General features: G+C 39.9%; 1 protein-coding gene across 1 annotated transcript; it reads left to right on the plus strand.

Moving 5' to 3' along the window:
- The first annotated feature begins 1,113 nt into the window (after positions 1-1,113).
- LOC100566969 (vomeronasal type-2 receptor 26) lies at positions 1,114-7,715 on the plus strand. The gene is made up of 4 exons (XM_016997450.2): positions 1,114-2,845; positions 3,240-3,467; positions 5,778-5,904; positions 6,736-7,715. Exons 1-4 carry the CDS (start codon positions 2,072-2,074, stop codon positions 7,635-7,637), a joined length of 2,031 nt encoding a protein of 676 aa, XP_016852939.2. The 5' UTR covers positions 1,114-2,071; the 3' UTR covers positions 7,638-7,715.
- Positions 7,716-20,264: the final 12,549 nt, after the last annotated feature.

The following is a 20,264-nucleotide window of genomic DNA, read 5'->3' on the forward strand; positions in this document are numbered from 1 at the left end:
TATCTATCAGACTTTTCTTGGGGGTTCATATTTTGGCAGTTCATCAAGAAATTAGGACATATCAAAAGAATGTATGTCGAAATAGAGAATATGTGGAACACACAAGAAGGAACTAAGCAAACATCATTACCAACAATTTTGACAACCACAGCTGGGACGGTGCTGAGATAATTATCACCCCAGATAATTATGAAAATCATAACTATTATTTATGTCGGAAAAAGCTCCTCCACCTTTCCAGAAGAGGCTCGAAAAATAATCTCTGTTGAAAGAGGTTATAAAGTCTCCCCCAAGTGCCATTCTGAGGGAGGATGAGGGATGACAAGGCTCCGTCAAGTCACACTCACATCCTCCAGTATTGCATAGAGGTGGTTTGATGTCTGTTGCTTCAGGCATGTTTTCCCACCTCTGTTAAAGTTCTTAAAGATCAAGTTGATATATGTCTTTCTTACAAAGTAACATTGGCAACTTCAGCTGCTAACCATCAGTCTAATTTATATTGATGCCAGCAGACAGGTTGTTTCTAAAAAGATGAGATTGCTAAGGTTGCTGGTATTGCTACTTCTGTTGCCTTCCCATCAATGCAAAAGGGATAATACAAAATGCCCAGGAAAGGATTCTCTGCCCATTCCAGTTCCTCAAGAGTGGTATCAGCTGGGGACCTTCGTTGTTGGTGGCATCGCTTCTCACATCGTTTGCATGTTCCACAAACTTTCCTTCGAAAACCACCCAAATGACATTCATGAACTGGGTATTAGTTTTCAAATGTAAGGAACTACTCCACGTTTCTACATGAGGTATTTGTAAAAAAGTTAGAACTGTAAAAGCCAGAAAATAGAATAATGAAAAAATATGTATGTGAGGCTCATTTAATATTTATGTCTCAAAAAGTTATTTATCTGTTGTCAATCTTGTGATTTCTAATTTGTACACAGTGTTCTAGAACTCCCCTTCCCAATTATATCAGAGACTTATTTTCTGTCTCAGAAAAATGGTTCTATTTTTCCTATTCATGTTGAACTTAAATTAGTATGTCAACAGGAAAAGTGGAAATTAATTTCAGTGGCAAATGCATTGCTTTCAAAGTGAATCATTTCATGCAGTATTTTTCTTGATTTCATGTAACTCTGTTTGCAGGATGGTGACAAAATTCTACCAGCATATCCTGGCTTTGGCATTTGCCGTAAATGAAATCAATGAGAATCCTGAGATTTTACCCAATATCACCCTTGGTTTCCATATATATGACAGCTACTACTTTGAGAGGATGGCATACCGCACCATTCTGGACTTGCTCTTCAAAACACAAAGATTTGTCCCCAACTATCGCTGTGGCCCAGAGAAGAACTTAGTAGCCGTAATTGGAGCACTTGGGTCTGATCTCTCCTTCCACATGGCAGAACTCTTAGGAGCCTATAAGATCCCACAGGTGAGAAACTTAAGGGAGGGTTGAAGGGTTTTGCTTGGTTCTTTGCTACTTATACATGTCACAATCTCTATTCTTACTATTGAGATGACTGTTCTGAAGAGTCGGAGGTATAATTAATGGAAGCAAAGCTTTATCTGAAATCGATGTAGGTCAAATAGAAAAATGGTTTCAAGAAATTCAGGAGATAAAGATTACAGTTGTGGAGTACACGGTTCAAATCCCTGTTTGGCCATGGAAATCCAGTCGGTAATTCTGGGCAAGTCACACTCTCTCAACCCCAAAGGCAGGCAAAGCACCTCCACTCAGAATATATCTTGCGAGGAAACCCTGTAATATCTTCCCTTTAGGGATGTCAGTAGTCAGAAGTGATTTCAAAGAACACAAATGCCATGGAAAGGATTATGAGATCTTACAAATGAAATCTTTATCATGTCTTACTTCCAGAGGTGGGTGGACCACAGTTCTTTGAAAAGTTGCTCAATTTAATTTGCAACCATATGAAAGGAAATAATTAAATAATAATAATTTCACTTCACTTATCGTTTCCTTTAACTGAAATCATTGTGCATTGTCTTTTAGCTTTCATATGGATCATTTGTTTCTCAAGAGAGTGAAACAGCACACGTTTCTTCCTTCTACCGCATGGTCCCAAATGAATCCCATCAATACATGGGGATTATCCATTTACTTCGTCACTTTGGATGGACATGGATTGGACTTGTGGTTGCAGATGATGAAAGTGGAGATAATTTTTTGCAGGTCATGGAGACCTTGTTTACTCAGCATGGAATCTGTTCAGCCTTCACACAAAGATTGCCACGCCATAGTCGTATTCCCGAAGATCATGATAACAATTTTTTGAGAGTACCTGTAGATAGTAATGCCAGAGTATTTCTTATGCATGGTGATGTTATGGTGGCCATATGGATGATCACATTTTATGTGTTTTTACTTACTGATGAGATGAAAGCTGCATATTTTGGTAAGCTGTGGATTATGACTGCTCAGACGGAGATTATTGTAACAGGAATTACAAAGCTGTTGGACTTTCAAATCTTTAAAGATACTATATCCTTTGCAGTTCACTCAAAGGAACCGCAGGGTTTCCAAGCATATCTTCAGAATGTAAAACCTAACCATATAGAAGGAGGTGGCTTTCTTAAAGAATTCTGGGAACAGGTTTTTGACTGTTCTTTTCCAAATCCTGAGGAACCAATGGATACTGGAAATATATGTACATGGGAGGAGAAACTGGAGATGGTTCCTAACTTGTTTTTTGAAATGAGCATATCTGGTCACAGCTACAGCATCTACAATGCTGTTTATACTGTGGCATATGCTCTCCATGCCATGGGTTTATGTAGAGTCAAATTCAGAATTAGAAGAGTTGAATGTCAAGATCTTCACGCTTGGCAGGTAATCTTTCCATCATGGAGAATTTTGTAGATAGCTGAATAGCCTCCCAGTTAGCCATACAATATCATACAATGTAGTAGTAGTAGTAGTAGTAAGAGTTGCCTCAGTATTATATGTTTGAGTATTAGCAATGCAGTAATACTAGTAATAGTAGTCAGACTAATAACAGTAGCAGCTTCAAAAATCTCAGCCATTTGTATTCACAGTGACTTCTGAGAGAAGTCAAAAATACAACAGAAAGAACAAAGAAAATGATCAAAGTGCCATGGGTAATGAGAGAATAGTACTGTCAGACTAGCTTTCCTTTAATTATTACTATTCATGCAATTGAATTAGAATGAAATTCTTTTGAAAACACTCACAAATATCTGCATGTCTCAATTTTTGTTCATAGCTCCATTCCTTTCTTCAAGCCACTTTTTTTAACAACTCAGCTGGAGAAATTATATCATTCAATGATCATGGAGAACTGATTACTGGATTTGATGTAATGAGTCTGGTCTTGTTTCCAAACAAGTCTTTCCTTAAAACCAAAATTGGAATAGTGAATCCCAATGGTGATGGTGGAAAGCAATTGATCATTAATGAGGATAGGACTGAATGGCATGCAAGGTTTAACCAGGTGTGGATTATTTGTAACTCATAAAGGACATTTATTTAGCAGCCTAGGTGATCTGATGCTTGAGGATTTCCTTTGCTGAATGTTTAGAAAATGCCATAGAATCATATCGTTGGAAGAAACCACATGAGTCATGCAAGTTAAACCTCTTAAACTCATTGAGATGTCCTCCAACCCTTAATGTCCTAGATCAGTATTTCTCAACTTGGGGGTCGGGACCCCTGGGGGGGGTTGAGAGGGGGTGGCAGAGAGGTTGCCAAAGACCATCAGAAAACATATTAATTCACAGTACTCTCCGGAGGTAGGTGAACTAAATCTCTCCCAAATCACTGTCCATTCCGCCCAAACCCTTCCAGTATTTTCTGTTGGTTGTGGGAGTTCTGTGTGCTAAGTTTGGTTCAATTCCATCGTTTGTGGAGTTCAGAATGCTCTTTAATTGTAGGTGAACTATAAATCCCAGCCACTACAACTCTCAAAAGACAAAATCAATCCCCACCCAACCCCACCAGTATTCGCATTTGGGCGCATCGGGTATTTATGCCAAATTTGGTCCAGGGAATGAAAATACATCTTGTTTATCAGATATTTGCATTACGATTTATAACAGTAGCAAAATTAAAGTTATGAAGTAGCAACACAATTTTATGCCATGGGGATCATGACAAAATGAGGAAGTGTATCAAAGGGTCGTGGCATTAGGAAGGTTGAGAACCACTGCACTTTGATATTTCCCCTGTAAGTAATTTATTGAATGAACAGCAAATAGTTTGGTTTTTTTTTTAGTTTTAGAGTCTATACTTATTTTTTCTAGAAGCATGGCTTCTGTGGCTTGTCAAGTGTTTTAAACATTTCTGAAGGAGTTAAGAGGTTTAGCTTTATGGAACTGGCAAAATGTAAAGCTGACTTTTTTGATTTACAATCTCAAAAGCCAGGTGGTGATTTTTTCTGTTCTATGTGTAGTTTAGTTCACCACCCCTCTAAAGATTAATGTATAACATAATATGTCTTTATGAAACAGTTCTCAATCAATCACTCTTTCTGGACAGTGCCTCTTTTGGAGTTAGCTTATGAGAAATAGATGTGGGGTTAAGCCACAGCCGTCCTTCTTTGACATTGAACAAATATGTATCTTGTATGTCTTGGTACAACTCTTCTCTCCTGCCTCTTCAGTAAGAATCAAACAGCAGAAAGTACTTCTCAATTGAAATGTCAATTTACTTGGCCATGGGTGCATGCCTCCAGGTGTTGTCATAGCAGTCATTGCCATCCCAGATACAATCAAAGCTTTATGGTCTTGAATGTCCATCCTCTCTATTAATAATGGTGCTTTGGGGGAGGGGACTGTATCATATTCTATATTAAATTTAGGGGGACAGTAAGTATATCATGATTTGCTATCCCCTACTGTTATCTTGCCACATGAAATAGTGAGAGCCTATCATCATGGTAACAAGTGGCTTTCCATAGCTGTTGGCAATGTCCACCTGCGATGCCTCAGCTCTACAAAGCCCCATTCACTGCCCTCACTGTACAGGATTGGAGTCCTCATGGACAGCAAGTTGAACATGAGCAAACATTGTGATGCTGCAGCTAAAAAAGGCAATGGGTTTTGGGCTGCATCAGAAGGAATATAGTGCCTAGATCGAAGGGAAGTCATGGTACCTCTCTGTTCTGGTCTGGTCAGACCTCACCTGGAATGCTATGTCCAATTCTGGGCACCACAGTTCAAAAGAGATATTGACAAGCTGGAAGGTGTCAAGAGGAGGGTAACTAAAACGATCAAAGGTCTGGAGACTACGAATCCCTATGAGGAGCATCTTAAACAGCTGGGTATGTTTAGCCTGCAGAAGAGAAGGTTGAGAGGAGACATGAGAGCCATGTATAAATATGTGGAAGGATGTTATAAGGAGGAGGGAGCAAGTTTGTTTTCTGCTGCCCTGGAGACTAGGGATCTCATCACATTGATGAGGTCCAGGTTTGCGATTTGCCAGCTTCCATGGTGAATCAGGGGGCATTGGGGCAATCCTGGTATCTGCGCCATGCCCAGTCGGCAGCTGATGCTTCTCCATTCACAGGTGGCTTAACTCCGTGGTAACCCTGTTGTTTGCCCGTCAGTAGCTCCTGATAACTTAATTAGTTACATGGTGGCGGTGGACTGTGTCACACTACACTGAGCAATAAGGATCATTCCCAGATGATAACTTCATGCTACAGTGCCTGTTCACCACCTCCATGTGGCAAAGTTTGTAGTCTGTGAACTTATATTCAAAACCTTCTTCTCTTTCCATAAAATCTCCTCATTGTTATGGGCAGGTGCTTCCCATTTCTACGTGTAGTGTTGCCTGTCAGCCAGGCAATCTAAAGACAAAGGAGGAGGGGAAGAAATTTTGCTGCTTCAATTGTCTCCCATGTCCAGAAGGGAAGATTTCCAATACAACAAGTAAGTAACAAAAGCCTTCTAACATTCAAACATACAGAGTCAACCAAGAGGCTCACATATCAATACCGTTGTGGTAGGATGAGGATTTACAAGCTAAAGGTGGGTGGGTGTGGTTTTAAAGAAATGAGCACAAAATGACTAAGTTTAAAGATTACATTAAAAAATTCAGGATATGATACATTTCAAATCATGTCATTAGAGGATATCAGTGTGGAACATGAAATGGAAAATTCTCAGTTCACAGTCAGTTAACAGTAATGAACATCAAGGCATGGGAGCATGGGGTTAAATCTCAGACATGGATTGGTTGGGCCATATTGGTTAAAAAAAGGCATAAAGTTCATCTATACTGTGAAATTACAATCTCTGTAGAATTATGGGAGTTTTGTATATTATTTTATGCCCAAGAGTGTTTGTAGCCTCAGTAAAATACAAATCTTACAGGTCTTGAGCACTGAGCCAGGGCAGTTAACGTGGATGGAAACTGCATTAATTCTAGAGTATAGATGCAAAGGAAGGAAGGAAGGAAGGAAGGAAGGAAGGAAGGAAGGAAGGAAGGAAGGAAGGAAGGAAGGAAGGAAATCCAATGGATATTGTGATACTGTTGTTTCTCCTGATGTCTTTACCAACTTTACTTTTTCTACCATCCTTTATTTTTATTATAGGTATATAGTAAGCCTGACCAGAAAAACATAATACTTGTCTCAGGTTTACTTCCAGTTATAGATAAAGCCAGAGACTCAGTTCAAATACTCTTTTAAAATCTTGTCAATTTTGCTTACATTGTACATTGCCCACATGAAACCATTAATTTTTTTATTTTTCCTACAGATATGAAAGAATGCTTTGAATGCCCAGAAGATCAATATCCAAGCAAAAGCAAAAACAAATGTGTTCCCAAAGATATATCCTTTCTGTCTTATGATGACCCTTTAGGGATTAGTGCTGCTTCGGTTGCTTTTTCATTTTTCGTGATCACAGCTTTGGTGCAAGTAATTTTTATCAAGCACCAAGATACTCCAATAGTGAAAGCCAACAACCGGGACCTCTCCTACATTCTCCTTGTTTCCCTTCTTCTCTGCTTCCTCTCTTCTTTCTTATTCCTCGGTCGACCTGGCAAAGTGAGCTGCTTTTTGAGGCAAGCTGCATTTGGCATCATCTTTTCCGTGGCAGTTTCTTGCATATTAGCCAAAACCATCACTGTGGTTGTAGCTTTCATGGCTACAAAACCAGGGTCCAACATGAGAAAATGGGTTGGGAAAAGACTAGCTAATTCCATTGTCTTTTTTGGCACTTCGATACAAGTAGTTATTTGTACAGTCTGGCTAGGAATCTCTCCTCCATTCCCAGATTTGGACATGCATTCACTAACTGGGCTAATAGTTGTGGAATGCAATGAAGGTTCCTTCATCATGTTTTACCTTGTCCTGGGTTATATGGGACTACTTTCTGTCATCAGCTTTACAGTAGCTTTCCTTGCTAGGAAGTTGCCTGATAGTTTTAATGAGGCCAAGTTTATCACATTTAGTATGGTGATCTTTTGCAGTGTGTGGTTGTCATTTGTCCCAACTTATCTGAGCACTAAAGGGAAATACATCGTAGCCGTGGAGATCTTCTCTATCTTAGCCTCAAGTGCTGGACTGCTGGCATGTATCTTTTTTCCAAAATGCTATGTTATTTTGTTGAGACCAGAGTTAAACATCAAGGACAATCTAATAAAGAGAAAGAACTGAAGAATGTGACCTTATTTTGTTATATGTAACACACACAATCTATATGTTCTAAATTCATGTGACAGCAAACCAAAGAATGAAATCCACAGTTGTATGATGACAGTTGATCAACAGACCATTGTCTCTTCTTCCAGTGTGTTATTTTGGATGCAGTGTTATTTGCATTTTCTGGGTTGGATCTCACCAAACTAAGGACGTCTTCACACATTTGGTGGCAACTACAAAAGTGAAGGGCGTGCATTAAGCCCAATGGTGAGACTTTCGGGAAGCCATTGCTTCCTGTGTCACCCTGCATGTGTCATGCGCGCTTCTTCCCCCCATGAAGGCAGCCTTGCTCAGGCAAGCCTCCCATATAAAACCATATACTGACATGTTTCCAGATCGAGGCTGAAGCCATGCATACGATGTGTGTGTTTCACTTCCCAGAATGTAATGGCAGAGTGAGGCAGCGCTACACAGTGAGGTAGCGCAGAAGTAACAGCTTCCCATTGGGCTTAATGCACGTCCAGTGGCTTTTGTAGTTTCCACCAAGCATGTGAAGAGGTTCTTAATGGAGTTTAGCATCTTTCAACGTATTATGATACAATATGTTATGAAATAATATGTATGGAATTATATTCCTATTCAAGCTATCTAAAACCTTCATTTGCAAAATGGGTTGCTTCTCTAATTTTCATCCATATTGTGAGATAAAACAAATTTCTGAGATGTGGGTGGGAAATAACAATATTTCCACCATTCTACAGTGCTCAAATCAACTCAGATTTCCACTAGGAGCTTAGAAGGGTTTTTGTCTTGTTGCAGATTCATTTCTTTTCACTGTTGTTCTTTCACAGTAATCCAGTGTCTTCAGGTTTCAAGCTATTCATTTGCAGACACAGCATGTTTAAAGGATTGTTCCTGGAAATAGTGAAGCGGTCTTTCACTATGTCATCATACAACTGCTCACTCGCATCAGTATCTATTCTTGTAATTCATTCTAGCCCCTTTCCAGAAGATTGCCGCACCCAATTCATGTAGTAACCGCTGAAAGCAAACCCAGAGGCTTTGCAAGATAGTCGAAGGGAATCTCCAGGCCTTTTATGCCCCCACCAGATGCCTGTAGTGGTGGCTGAGCTTGCGATTGGACATCTGGAAAGAAAAGAAGATTTTCAAATTAACTTGATCATAACAGCCAGAAAACAATATCCTATAACCCTATATATGAAAGAAAAACCCAATTACCTGTAATTGCTGCTGAAATTAAAACAAATTGAAGCCACAATATCATTTTGTCACCTCTTGCTTTGTCACCTCTTGCTTTGGAAAGCATTCACAAGAAGGTGTGTCTCTGAATAGTGTGGTCACTGCTTGGTTGCATGAGATGGATTTAAAGATAACACAGTCCTTGAATTTACATAGACCACAACATATAAGGGAAATACAATTCTTTCACATCTGTGACTGAGAGGTAGATTAGAAAGAAAATTGGACAAAAGAAAACATTTTGTTCAAAATCTATTTAATTGGAATTAGTTGCGTCAGAAAAGAATTCTACAGCTACTCCAATGGAAGCAAAGAGTGGCATCAGCTGACCTCATCCTAGCATGCTTCTTCCTTTTTACCCCACTCCAGGTTCAAAACAGTTTAAATAACTTCAAGTTAAATAAAGTGGCTCTTCTTCAGCCCAATTGTCTATGTCTGGTCTCATATGCTCTTCCATCAATGAAGTAATGTGGCCAGACAACCATGTGGGGAAACTATGGGCAATTTTATTACATGTTATTATTTAAACATTCTTCATGAACTGCAACAACACAAACAGGGGCTGAACTTGATGTTGGATAAGCTGATGCAGATGGCTTCCCCAGTTGGGATAGAATTTATATCTCACTGTGCACTGAAGGCATCTTGGCCTTCACCAGGACAGGATGCCTTCGATGCACATGGAAACATAAATTCTATCCCAATTTCCCCCCACTAGATAGTCCAACCATGCAATAATAAACAATTCAATACCTCCCAACAGATGACCATCCAGTCTCTGTTTAAAAACTGGAGTTTTAACTGGAGTTAAAAAAAGGAGTCCCTATTCCACTCTGAGGTAGCATATTCCACTGCCAGACAGCTCTTACATTCAGGAGGTTTTTCCTAAAACTAAAGTGGAATTTATTTTCCTGGAGCTTGAATCTATTGATCCAATTTTAATTCTCTGGAGTAGCAGAAAACAAGCTTGCCTCCTTTTCAATATGGCTTCCTTTGAAATATTTAAACATGACTATCATGTTGCCTCCTAACCATCCCTTCCCCAAGTTCAAAGTGAATGTGGATTTGCACTCACAGGTGGACACACAGGAAGGATAGTGTCAGATTTAATAACTGACTCTTGATGTTAGAAGAGATCTAGCTGGAGGAGTCTTTCCTCCAGTTATATGTGAAGCACAGATTGGACACTTATTTTATACTGACTAGATGCCATCCTAATGATGTTTACCCAGTAATAAAGTCATTATGAAATTAGTACTTACTTCTGTGCATATATGAGCTTCTATTGCTGATAAAGTTAAAGTTTTGTATATTTATTAATTTCTAATGCCTCCAGTAGAATAACTTGGGGAAACATGTGGGATGACTATGAATGATTCATATTTCCTTCGTATACCTTATTTACAGCTATATGCAGATTCTATTAGTCTTTTCCTTTAACATACAGTAGAGTCTCACTTATCCAACATAAACGGGCCGGCAGAACGTTGGATAAGTGAATATGTTGGATAATAAGGAGGGATCAAGGTAAAGTCTATTAAACATCAAATTAGGTTATGATTTGACAAATTAAGCACCAAAACATCATGTTATACAACAAATTTGACAGAAAAAGTAGTTCAATACGCAGTAATGCTATGTAGTAATTACTGTATTTACGAATTTAGCACCAAAATATCACGATGTATTGAAAACATTGACTACAAAAATGAGTTGGATAATCCAGAATGTTGGATAAGTGAGACTCTACTGTATATTCATCCCACTCTTGTCCCTTCCTCAATCCATACCAATGAAGAAGAATATGTATGAGCTCTGGTTCACACTCATCCACCTACACATTTATCTCTTTAAAACAAATCATAGGAAGGATTAATCTAAAAGAGGACATTGAAATGTCATCTAAGGAATTGTCTTTACTCTTGAGCATAGATGGTTAAAAGGTATTCCTCTCAATGGCGCTGGACAGCAATTCCTATCATTCTAGCAGACACAACCAATGTTGGGGAGTGCAAAGAGTAACATCTGGAGGACCCCTCCAGAATAAGAACTCTTCCTCTTTAGAGGATATAATTAGGAGAGGAAGTCTCTTGGGGAGCAAACTTCTCAAGGGACCTCCACAATATTGGTTTCAAGTTAACTGCTCAGGAAATTATAAGACTCAGAGAATTAAAACCATAAACTATCCTGCTCAGGTGCTTAGTGGATTTCTTGCACTAGTGGTGGTGCTTTGTGTCTTGCAATAGACACACTATTGCCGACTCCTGTGGGAAGCACACTTTGGCAGCCACCTGGGCAGCCACCTACCTATTCCACTACCTTTTTGTCTTTTCTCCACAAAATTCAGCATTGACAATGAAATGAGTTCTGCGAGTGGAGCATTTTTCCAAATGAAACAAAGACTGTTTGAGGATCAGGACATTCATAAAGATACCAAGATACTTGCTCATAAAGTTATTGCTGTCCCAACCTTGTTATACGTCTGTGAGACATAGACTGTCTACAGACGTCACAGTCAACTTCTGGAATGATTCCATCAGTGCTGTCTCCGAAAAAACCTGCAAATCTCTTGGGAAGACAGGCGGACAAATGTCAGTGTTGTGGAAGAAGCGAAGACCACCAGCATTGAAGTGATGCTCCTACGCCATCAACTCCGCTGGACTGGCCGCATTGTCTCAATGCCAGATCACTAAAGCAGTTACTATACTCACAGCTCAAGAATGGAAAACAGAATGTTGGTGGACAGGAAAAGAGATTGAAAGATGGGCGTAAAACTGTGACACAAACACCGAGAACAGGGAAGTTCTGACCCTCAAGCGCTCTAACTGGAGGTCAGCTGTTTTACAATGCTTTAAAATTCAAAGAGTCACAAATGGAGAGCAGAAGGAAAAAACGTGTCAAGAGGAAGGCACACTAAGCCACTGGGACCACCTTCTACCTGGAAACTGATGTCCTCGCTGCAGAAGAACATGCGGGTCAAAAATAGGACTCCACAGTCACCTACGCACCCACCACCAAGACAATACGCTTGGAGGGCCATCATCCTCGGGCTATGAGGGATCGCCTAAGTAAGTAACTCATACTTTAAAACAAAATGAAAAATCCCTTATGACATACAGAAAAGCCCAGAGAAGAATTGTCCACCCATCAAACATTTCAGCAATCAGATGGCCATCCAATCCATACATATGGGGTTCTCATTTTAAATTATGAAGCAAATTTCATGGAGAGAGGTTTCAAAATGGGTTGGCACTGGCAGTTCTGTTCCTCCTCCGTCTTCTGTTTTGGAAAATGGAAGCAGCAGCTGTAAGGTTCATTGAGATTCCTCCATGGTTTAATCATGTTTTATTTTCCTTTCCAAACAGCCCAATTGTATTATTAATGGATTGAAAGTGCATAAAGGTTTGCGTTGGCAGTAAATATCCTGTATTGCTTCTGCTGTCACGCCTCCAGCCTGGAACAATCTTGGATTCTGGTGGTGGGGAGTTTAACAATGAGAATCTGCTCAGCTACTGAGAAGGATTTAATTCCACAGAGATCCAAATTTTAGACTTCAGAGAGTTGACTCTCTTAAAACTTCCCACTTGTTATCATCTACTCACAAGAACTACCCGAATATTATGTTGCCTATTCTCCATTCACACCTAACAAGGTGAATTTCCCATAAGGGGAAAATGCCTTCATTTTCCATATAGTTCCTTCTTTGCTTTGTCTCACTGTGCGCCTCCAGAGCAGTAATAGGTAGCGGTGTCTGAAGCACTCAGGGATTTCAACTCCAGATAATACTCATTCTTGGAAGAATCAGCTGAGAAGGTGCATCGGTTTTGGACAGATGGGTCATAGTATGGGCACCACTTATTGCTAGCCCAAACTATCTCACCCACCCATTCCAGTCCTTTTCCAGGAGGTTGACGAACCCATTCCCAGTAAGTGCCTTTCACAGAAGCGCCAGTAATAGTGCAAGTCAGACGGAGAGATTGCCCAGGTTGCAGAATATTTGGCCCAGATTCCACAAGTTGGACATTAGAGCGAACACCTGAAGCCAAGAACAAGACAGCTATTACAAAAAATATACATTTAGAGCACATGCCCTTCTTTGCATTTATCTAGAACAGTGGTTCCCAGCTTTTGATCCTCTAGGTATTTTGGACATCATCTCCCACAATTCCTAGCAACTGGTAAACTGGCTGGGATTTCTGGGATTTGAAATCCAAAACACCTGGAGTATCAAGTGATCCGGATGATACTTACAAAGTGGAACTGTGAAGAGTGAAATCAAAAATAAGGAAACCTTCATTGTTGAGAATGAAGAGCCTGCCCCTTTGAGTAATGGCAGATAGGCATCTCCAGCGAATTGTCAGAATGTGTTAAAATGAAAGGGCAATTTGCATGTGATTTTCCTGTACTGAAGGTGAAACTAATAAGAAACAAGTGGCCTGAAGTCCTCAGAGAAGTCTCCGATCTGAGGTTCCTCCTAGCCATTACAAAAACAGGGGTCTCCTCAATATGATTAGGGATAGAAATCATGACTAGAGATGCATCCACACTGTGGAATTAAAGCAGTTTAATACGATTCTAGCTGACTTGGCTCAATGGTATGGAACCATGGCAGTTTTAGTTTGGCGGGCTCAAGCAATCCATAGTATTGAGCCAAGACAGAAAAAAAGTGTTGTTTAACTTCATCAGTATTGAGGACGAACCCCTGGTTGATCCTCACATGAGAAAGGAGAATCTTCCAATATCTTTCCATCACTGCTATACAGAGCCCCCCACCCCCACTTTTTTTTAAGGGGGATGAAGTGTCCTTGTTTCAAATTGATTTTATTATTATTTCATTGGAATGAGACATTGAGAGGAAAAAGTTGGAATTACACATATTTTACAATTTAATAAGCTGAGGTTTAAAAACACACAATTTTAAAGAATTCAAAATGAAAAGTTACTGATTCATACTCTGATTTGTCAGAAGTATCTTATTTATATAGGAAAAAAGTAGATTTCCATTTCAAAAGGGAAGGATTTCTACTAAGTTTTGAAGGCTCTTAAATTCCTTCCAGCTTGTAGCATGTATCTCATGTTATTCAGTCAACTGGAGCAAAGGCTGGTTTTTGTCTGGCTTCAGTTTTACTTCCTCTCACTGTGTCCCTTGCACAGTAATATGTGGCCGTGTCTTCTGTTTTCAGGTTATTCATCTGCAGATGGAGCATGCTTGAAGGGTTGTTCCTGGAGATGGTAAAGCGCCCTTTCACTGAGTCTGCATAGTATTGCTGGCTCGCATCATACCATATAATTGCAATCCATTCCAGCCCCTTCCCAGGAGCCTGTCGTATCCAATTCATGTGATAGCTTCCAAAGTTGAACCCTGATCCCTGGCAGGACAGATGGAGGGATTCTCCAGGCCTTTTCACATCTCCTCCCGACTCCACCAACTGAATGTCTGATTGGATACCTGGAAAGAGAGAAGGGCAGTCAGACTCACTAGCCATTAAGAATTACATCATGCCTTTCTGCCTAACTGATGTAGCTAAAATATAATTACCCCGAATGACAGCGGAATAGAACATTATCTGAAAGAAAAGTATCATGGTCCTTCCTGGTTGTCAATGGATTAACAAGCTGGGAAGTGGCCACAGACAAACACAGGAGTTTTGTACAAGGTGGAACTGAGGCAAGGAGGGTGTTGGCCACATTTAAGGAGGAGGTTGGCTCTGTATTTGCATAAATGTTGGCATAAAAGAGGAAAGCAGCTATTTTGTTTCCCAAGAGAACACCTATATCAGAATATGTATTTATTCCAGTATGACTTTATAGTCAACCTGTGGACACACATCTGCCTAGAGAGGCATTCTCCCTAGGAAGCCCAACATCCTCCAGCATGGCCCTATGGTCCTATGCAGCAGAAATTGACCATAGAGTCATACTGGAGTGTCCAGAGATGCCTTTAGAAAAGTTTAATCAAATCTATAAACAATCAAAATCTACCTAATCCACACATGTAGAGGGCCAACTATATGTAAAATTGGAGAATCTATTTCACATTGTTGGAAGAGACATCCAATCCATCCCCCTTCTTCCATGCAGCAATACATAAGCATTCCAGACAGATGTCCGTCTCACTTCTGTTTCAAAACCTCCAGCAAAAGAGATTCCAGTAAACTCACAGGCATCATATTCCATTCTTGAAGCCCTTTCAAGAAGGTCTTTCTAATATTTAGGTGTAAGCTCTTTTCATGGATTTTGAATCCATTGCTCCTAATCTCTGGAAGCAACAGAACAGACGTTTCCTCCCTCATTAATATTGTTTCTATTCAAACATATAAAATATGTCTATTGTGACCTCTTCTAACCATCTCTACTTTTTGCTCAAATTGAGTGTGCAATCTTACTTACTGATGCAAAGGATAGTGTCAGCTTTAATAAGTGGCCCTTGATGGAGAATGTTAGACAAGATCTGCCTGACACTGACCTGCCTGTGTTCTTTTTGGAAAACCAGAATCTCCTTTTGGAGAAAAATAGCATTCACAACCATTTGAAAATTATAACCTTTTGTAAAAGTATGATCTTTCAGAGAAGAGCCAACAAACTTGTATGGGTAAAATCTTCTCTTCAATGGTATATAACCACATGTACTTGTGCAAGGCTATTTGGTTTTCAGTTGTTAGACTGATAACCTAGTTGTCTCTGGTCTTTTAGGAACAGAGATTGTGCCAATGTGCAAAATATAGCAGTTCTTCAGAAGCATTTTCTTCAGTGCCTAAAAACATCTACTCTCCCATAAAATACCTTGTTTCTATATCATGCTCCCAAGAGACAAAAATAATGTAGACTTTGTTAAAAGTAACATATCTGGTTTACTCACAACCTTCATGTATTCAGCATACTGGTACACAACTTGTCAATCCAGTTACAGTTGGATTTGAAGTGGTTTCTCTGTGCAGATAACACAGAGCATCGTTCTTATAACCAAGAGCAACATGAGCTTGCTCTTAACAGTCCAAGGTCTAATGGCATCTGTTTGCTAACATGGTGTCCTGAGTTGGTTTAAACAGCTGATTTTAAAGTAAATATAACTGATTTTAATGTTTAATGTTTTAATGTTTAATGTTTTTAATGTTTTAATGTTTGTGTATATTTATAATTATTTTATGTCCTGGCATGGGATGCCTGCCCAGATCTTTTGATCCAACTCATGATTTTAACATTATTGTGTATATTGACCTTTTATGACTGTTTTATCCATGTTGATGTTTTATTGTTGGCTGATTTGTTTATTGTTTTTGCTTTGATTTTGTGCTGTTGCGTCTGGGCATAGCCCCGTGTAAGCCGCTCCGAGTCCCTTCGGGGAGATGGGGTGGGGTATAAGAATAAAGTTGTTGTTGTTGTTGTTGTTGTTGTTGTTGTTGTTGTTGTTATTATCATTGCTGTATATATGTTGTGCTTCACCCTGAGTCCCCTTTGGGGTGAGAAGGGTGGAATATAAATGTTTTAAATAAATAAATAAATAAATAAATAAATAAAATGGAGTCTGAACTCTGAGCTGTCTCAGATCTGATCATATGTCCTGCGACCTATCCCACAACTTCTAGAAACATACAAGGGGCGTTCATTAAAGATTTCCCCAGACCCACTTCCTCTGGACTGAGAGCAATGAAATTTGACACAGTTATTAGTCCTTCACTGCATAGGTGCCACCTAGGGACACATACTTCTCCCATCTTTTTAAGCAATTGTAAACACCCCTCTTGTAGAAGTCGACAGGTTGCTCCAAAAGCCACATTGTGACTTTGAAAATCAGAGTCTCATCATCTGAAATGTGAGTAGATCAATAGGTACCGCTCCAGTGGGAAGGTAATAGCACTCCATGCAGTCATGCTGGCCACATGACCTTGGAGGTGTCTATGGATAACGTTGGCTCTTTGGCTTAGAAATGGAGATGAGCACCAACCCTCAGAGTTGGACACGACTAGAGTTAACATCGGGGGAAACTAACTTTAACTCGCACAGTTCCTAACAGCTGGATGGCTGAAGTTTGCCCATGCCTGACATAGATGGTCAAAGTATATTCTTCTCAATGGTGCTGGACAGGAATTTCCACCATGGCTAGCTAACCAATTTGGCAAAGTGCAGGGAGTTATGTACAAACAACATCTGCAGGAGCCCACTTTGAACACTTTTTCTCCAGAGTTGGCTTCAAGTAAACTGTTAGGAAATGACCAGGCTCAGAGATGAAACCACAAGCCATGGTGCCCAGGTGTCCGTTGTATTTCTTGTACTAGTGGCATTGTTTGGCAATAGACAGACTCTTGCTGCCCTCCTTTGGTGACAGTTCCTATAGCACAAGGCTGTGTGCAACATATTGCTATTCTTCCACCTCCCTGTGAGAAACCTGTCACCTGGGAAAACCCATCATGTATCTTATGTGATGGTCTGGGATTTGCTGGCACAAAAGTGATGTTGGAGGTCAGGATTGTTCTACTCTTCCATTCCTCCTTGCACTAATTACAAATTCAAAGGATTTTTAAAGCTTAACTTTACTAGATTTGCAAAATTACAATAGCAGAATTATTACAAAAGAAAAATCTAGGAGGACTAGAATTACACTGCTAAACCTTTCTCATAGCTTAATTGAGTTTCCTTTTCTACCCAAAGTGCCCTACATTGTTATTAAGGGGTGAAAGTGCAAAAAGGTGTGCAGTGCATCTAGAGAGCCCTGTGTCTTTTGTGCTGCCATTGCCTCCAATCTGGACCAATTCTCCATTTTGGGGGCCATTTTGAGAGTTTGAGAGAATCTGCTCAGCCACTGCAAAGAATTTCATTCCACAAAGATCCAAATTTCAGGCAAGACTTCAAAGACTCCACTTTGGCAAAACCCAGGGAGTTATGTTCGAACAATATCTGCAGCAACCCTTTTTGAACACTCTTCCTCCAGAGTGAGAAGAATTCTTCCTATTCAGAGGATAAAATTAGGAGAGGAGGTTTCTTAGGGAGCAAACTTCTCAAGGGACTATCATCATGTTGGTTTCAAAAAACTGTTCTGGCGATGATCATACTCAGAGATGAAACCACAAATCATTGTGCCCAGGTGCCCATTGTATCTCTTGCACTGTTGGTGGTGCTTGGCAATGGACAGTCTCTTGCTGCCGTTCTGTGAGACACACAAAGAGGAGAGTTGTCAGGTCTGGTTTGTTGAGAAGGGACTTCTTTGGTAATACATAAAGTGAAGGAATGTTTCAGGTAGTCATGAGAAAAATGTCTAGATTTAGACTTTTCTAATCCAGAATATGAGAAGATACTGGTGGACCATTTCACCAAAGTAGATTATTTCTAGTTGTTCCAGTGTGCTGTGGATGTTGAACTGAATTAGCCATTCAAAAATGGTCTTACCTTCAGTCCCTGATGCTGGTGTGTCACTAAGGGCATTTTGGTTGCTTGCACCAGAAGTGATGTATCATAATTGGAAGCAGACCAAACGCAGGTGATGTAATATGTAACAATGTCCTTCAACTGAATAACTCTAGCAAAAAAGGTCCAAAAACCACTCCCTGATGCTGGTTTGGCACCAAGAGCTTTTCAGTTCTTTGCACCAAGAGTGATGCATCATAACTAGAGGCAGTCAAACAATGGTTAATGCGAATGATTAAATGGAAAAATTAAGAGACAGGAGTTTCTTGCTCAAAGTCAACCAAGTGAGATTGATAGGTGATGGTTCCTATCACAGGATGCTGTGTGCCATCCATTGCTGTTCTGCAAACTCCCTGTGACAAACCTGCTACCTGGAAAAATGTCTCAACACCTCTGATTAGACTGTGGCACCTTGTGCAATGATCCAGAATTTGCTTCTTTGCTGGCACAGAAATGATGTTGGAGGTCAGGATTGTTCTGCTCCCCTATTTCTCTTTGCACTAATTCATAATTCAAAAGGCGTTTAAAGCTAAACTTTACCAGATTTGCAAAGTTCCTATGGAAGAATTATTTAAAAACACAAATCAGGCAGGGTAAAATTACACTGCTAAACCTTTCTGGTGGCTTCACCATGTTTCCTTTCCCATCTAAAGTGCCCTACGGTATTACTATGGGATGAAAGTGTAAAAACGTATGTAGTGGCTGTAGGGATCCCTGTGTATTTTTTGCTGTCATGCCTCCAACATTGACTAATCCTGGATTCTGGTAGTGGGCTGTTTGAGAGTTTGAGAGAATCTGCTTAGCCGCTACAAAGAACTTAGTTCCACAGAGATCAAAATGAAAAGTTCACTCCCTGAAAACTACTGTTGCTTGTTATTTGCTGCTCACAAGAATTGCCTAAAATACTAACTTGCCAATCCTCCACTCCCACTTAGCATAGAGATGTGAATTCACCAAGGAGGAAATGGCCTTTTTTGTACAGTTCCTTCTTTGCTTTGCCTCACTGTGTATTTCGGGCGCAATAATAAGTAGCCGAGTCTGCAACTGTCAGAGATCTCAATTCCAGATAATACTCATTCCTGGAGGAATCAGCTGAAAGCGTGGATCGGCTTTGGACAGATGGGGCATAGAATGTGCGCCATTCACTGCCACTCCAGTCTATCTGGCCCAGCCATTCCAGTCCTTTTCCAAGGGGTTGACGGACCCATTCCCAGTATACATTTTCCACAGAATCTCCAGTAACAGTGCAAGTTAGACGGAGAGATTGCCCAGGTTGCCGAATATTTGGCCCAGATTCCACAAGTTGGACACTGGTGTGAACACCTAAAGTCAAGAAAAAAGGAACTATTAATAAAATATAAACTTGAGTCACATGTTCTACTTTGCACTGATCTAGAAGATACTCACACAGTGGAGCTGTGAACAATGAAATCAAAAGTAAGGAAAGCTTCATTGTTGAGATTGAGGAACCTGTGCCTTTGAGTAATGGCAAATAGGCATCTCCAGTGTTTAAAGGAAAGGGAAATTTGCATGTCATTTTCATGCAGTGAAGCTGTAACTGATAATAAGCAAGTTGTCCAAAGTCCCCAGAAGAGTAAATCTCAGATCTGTGCTTCTCAAGCCAAGAGAAAAACACAGCTCTCCCCAATATATTTAGGGATATAAATCATAAGAGAGGTGCATCTACACTTTAGAAGTAATGCACTTTAATATCATTTTAGCTGCCTTGGCTCAATGCTATGGAATCCTAGAAGTTGTAGTTTGTTGAGGCTAAAACACTTATATTAAAGAAGGTTAAATACTTTGTAAAACTATAATAACATATTATTATAATTCCATAGCATTAAGTCAAGACAGTTAAAGTGTTGTTAAACTGCATTAATTCTACATTGTAGATGTACTTTTGGCTGATCCTAACATGGCATAGGAAAACCTTCCAAGATCTTTTTTTTCTTGCTGCTATACATCGACTTGGTGTAT

Source organism: Anolis carolinensis, chromosome 6 (genome assembly GCF_035594765.1).
Source record: "Anolis carolinensis isolate JA03-04 chromosome 6, rAnoCar3.1.pri, whole genome shotgun sequence".
Lineage (NCBI taxonomy): Eukaryota > Metazoa > Chordata > Lepidosauria > Squamata > Dactyloidae > Anolis > Anolis carolinensis.

Excerpts from the sequence above, each read along its gene's own strand:
- LOC100566969 (XM_016997450.2), top strand. The coding sequence starts at position 2,072 with ATGGTCCCAAATGAATCCCATCAATACATGGGGATTATCCATTTACTT. Across the intron at positions 3,468-5,777 it reads GGCATGCAAGGTTTAACCAG|GTGCTTCCCATTTCTACGTG; the intron begins GTGTGGATTATT and ends TGTTATGGGCAG. Across the intron at positions 5,905-6,735 it reads GAAGATTTCCAATACAACAA|ATATGAAAGAATGCTTTGAA; the intron begins GTAAGTAACAAA and ends TTTTTCCTACAG.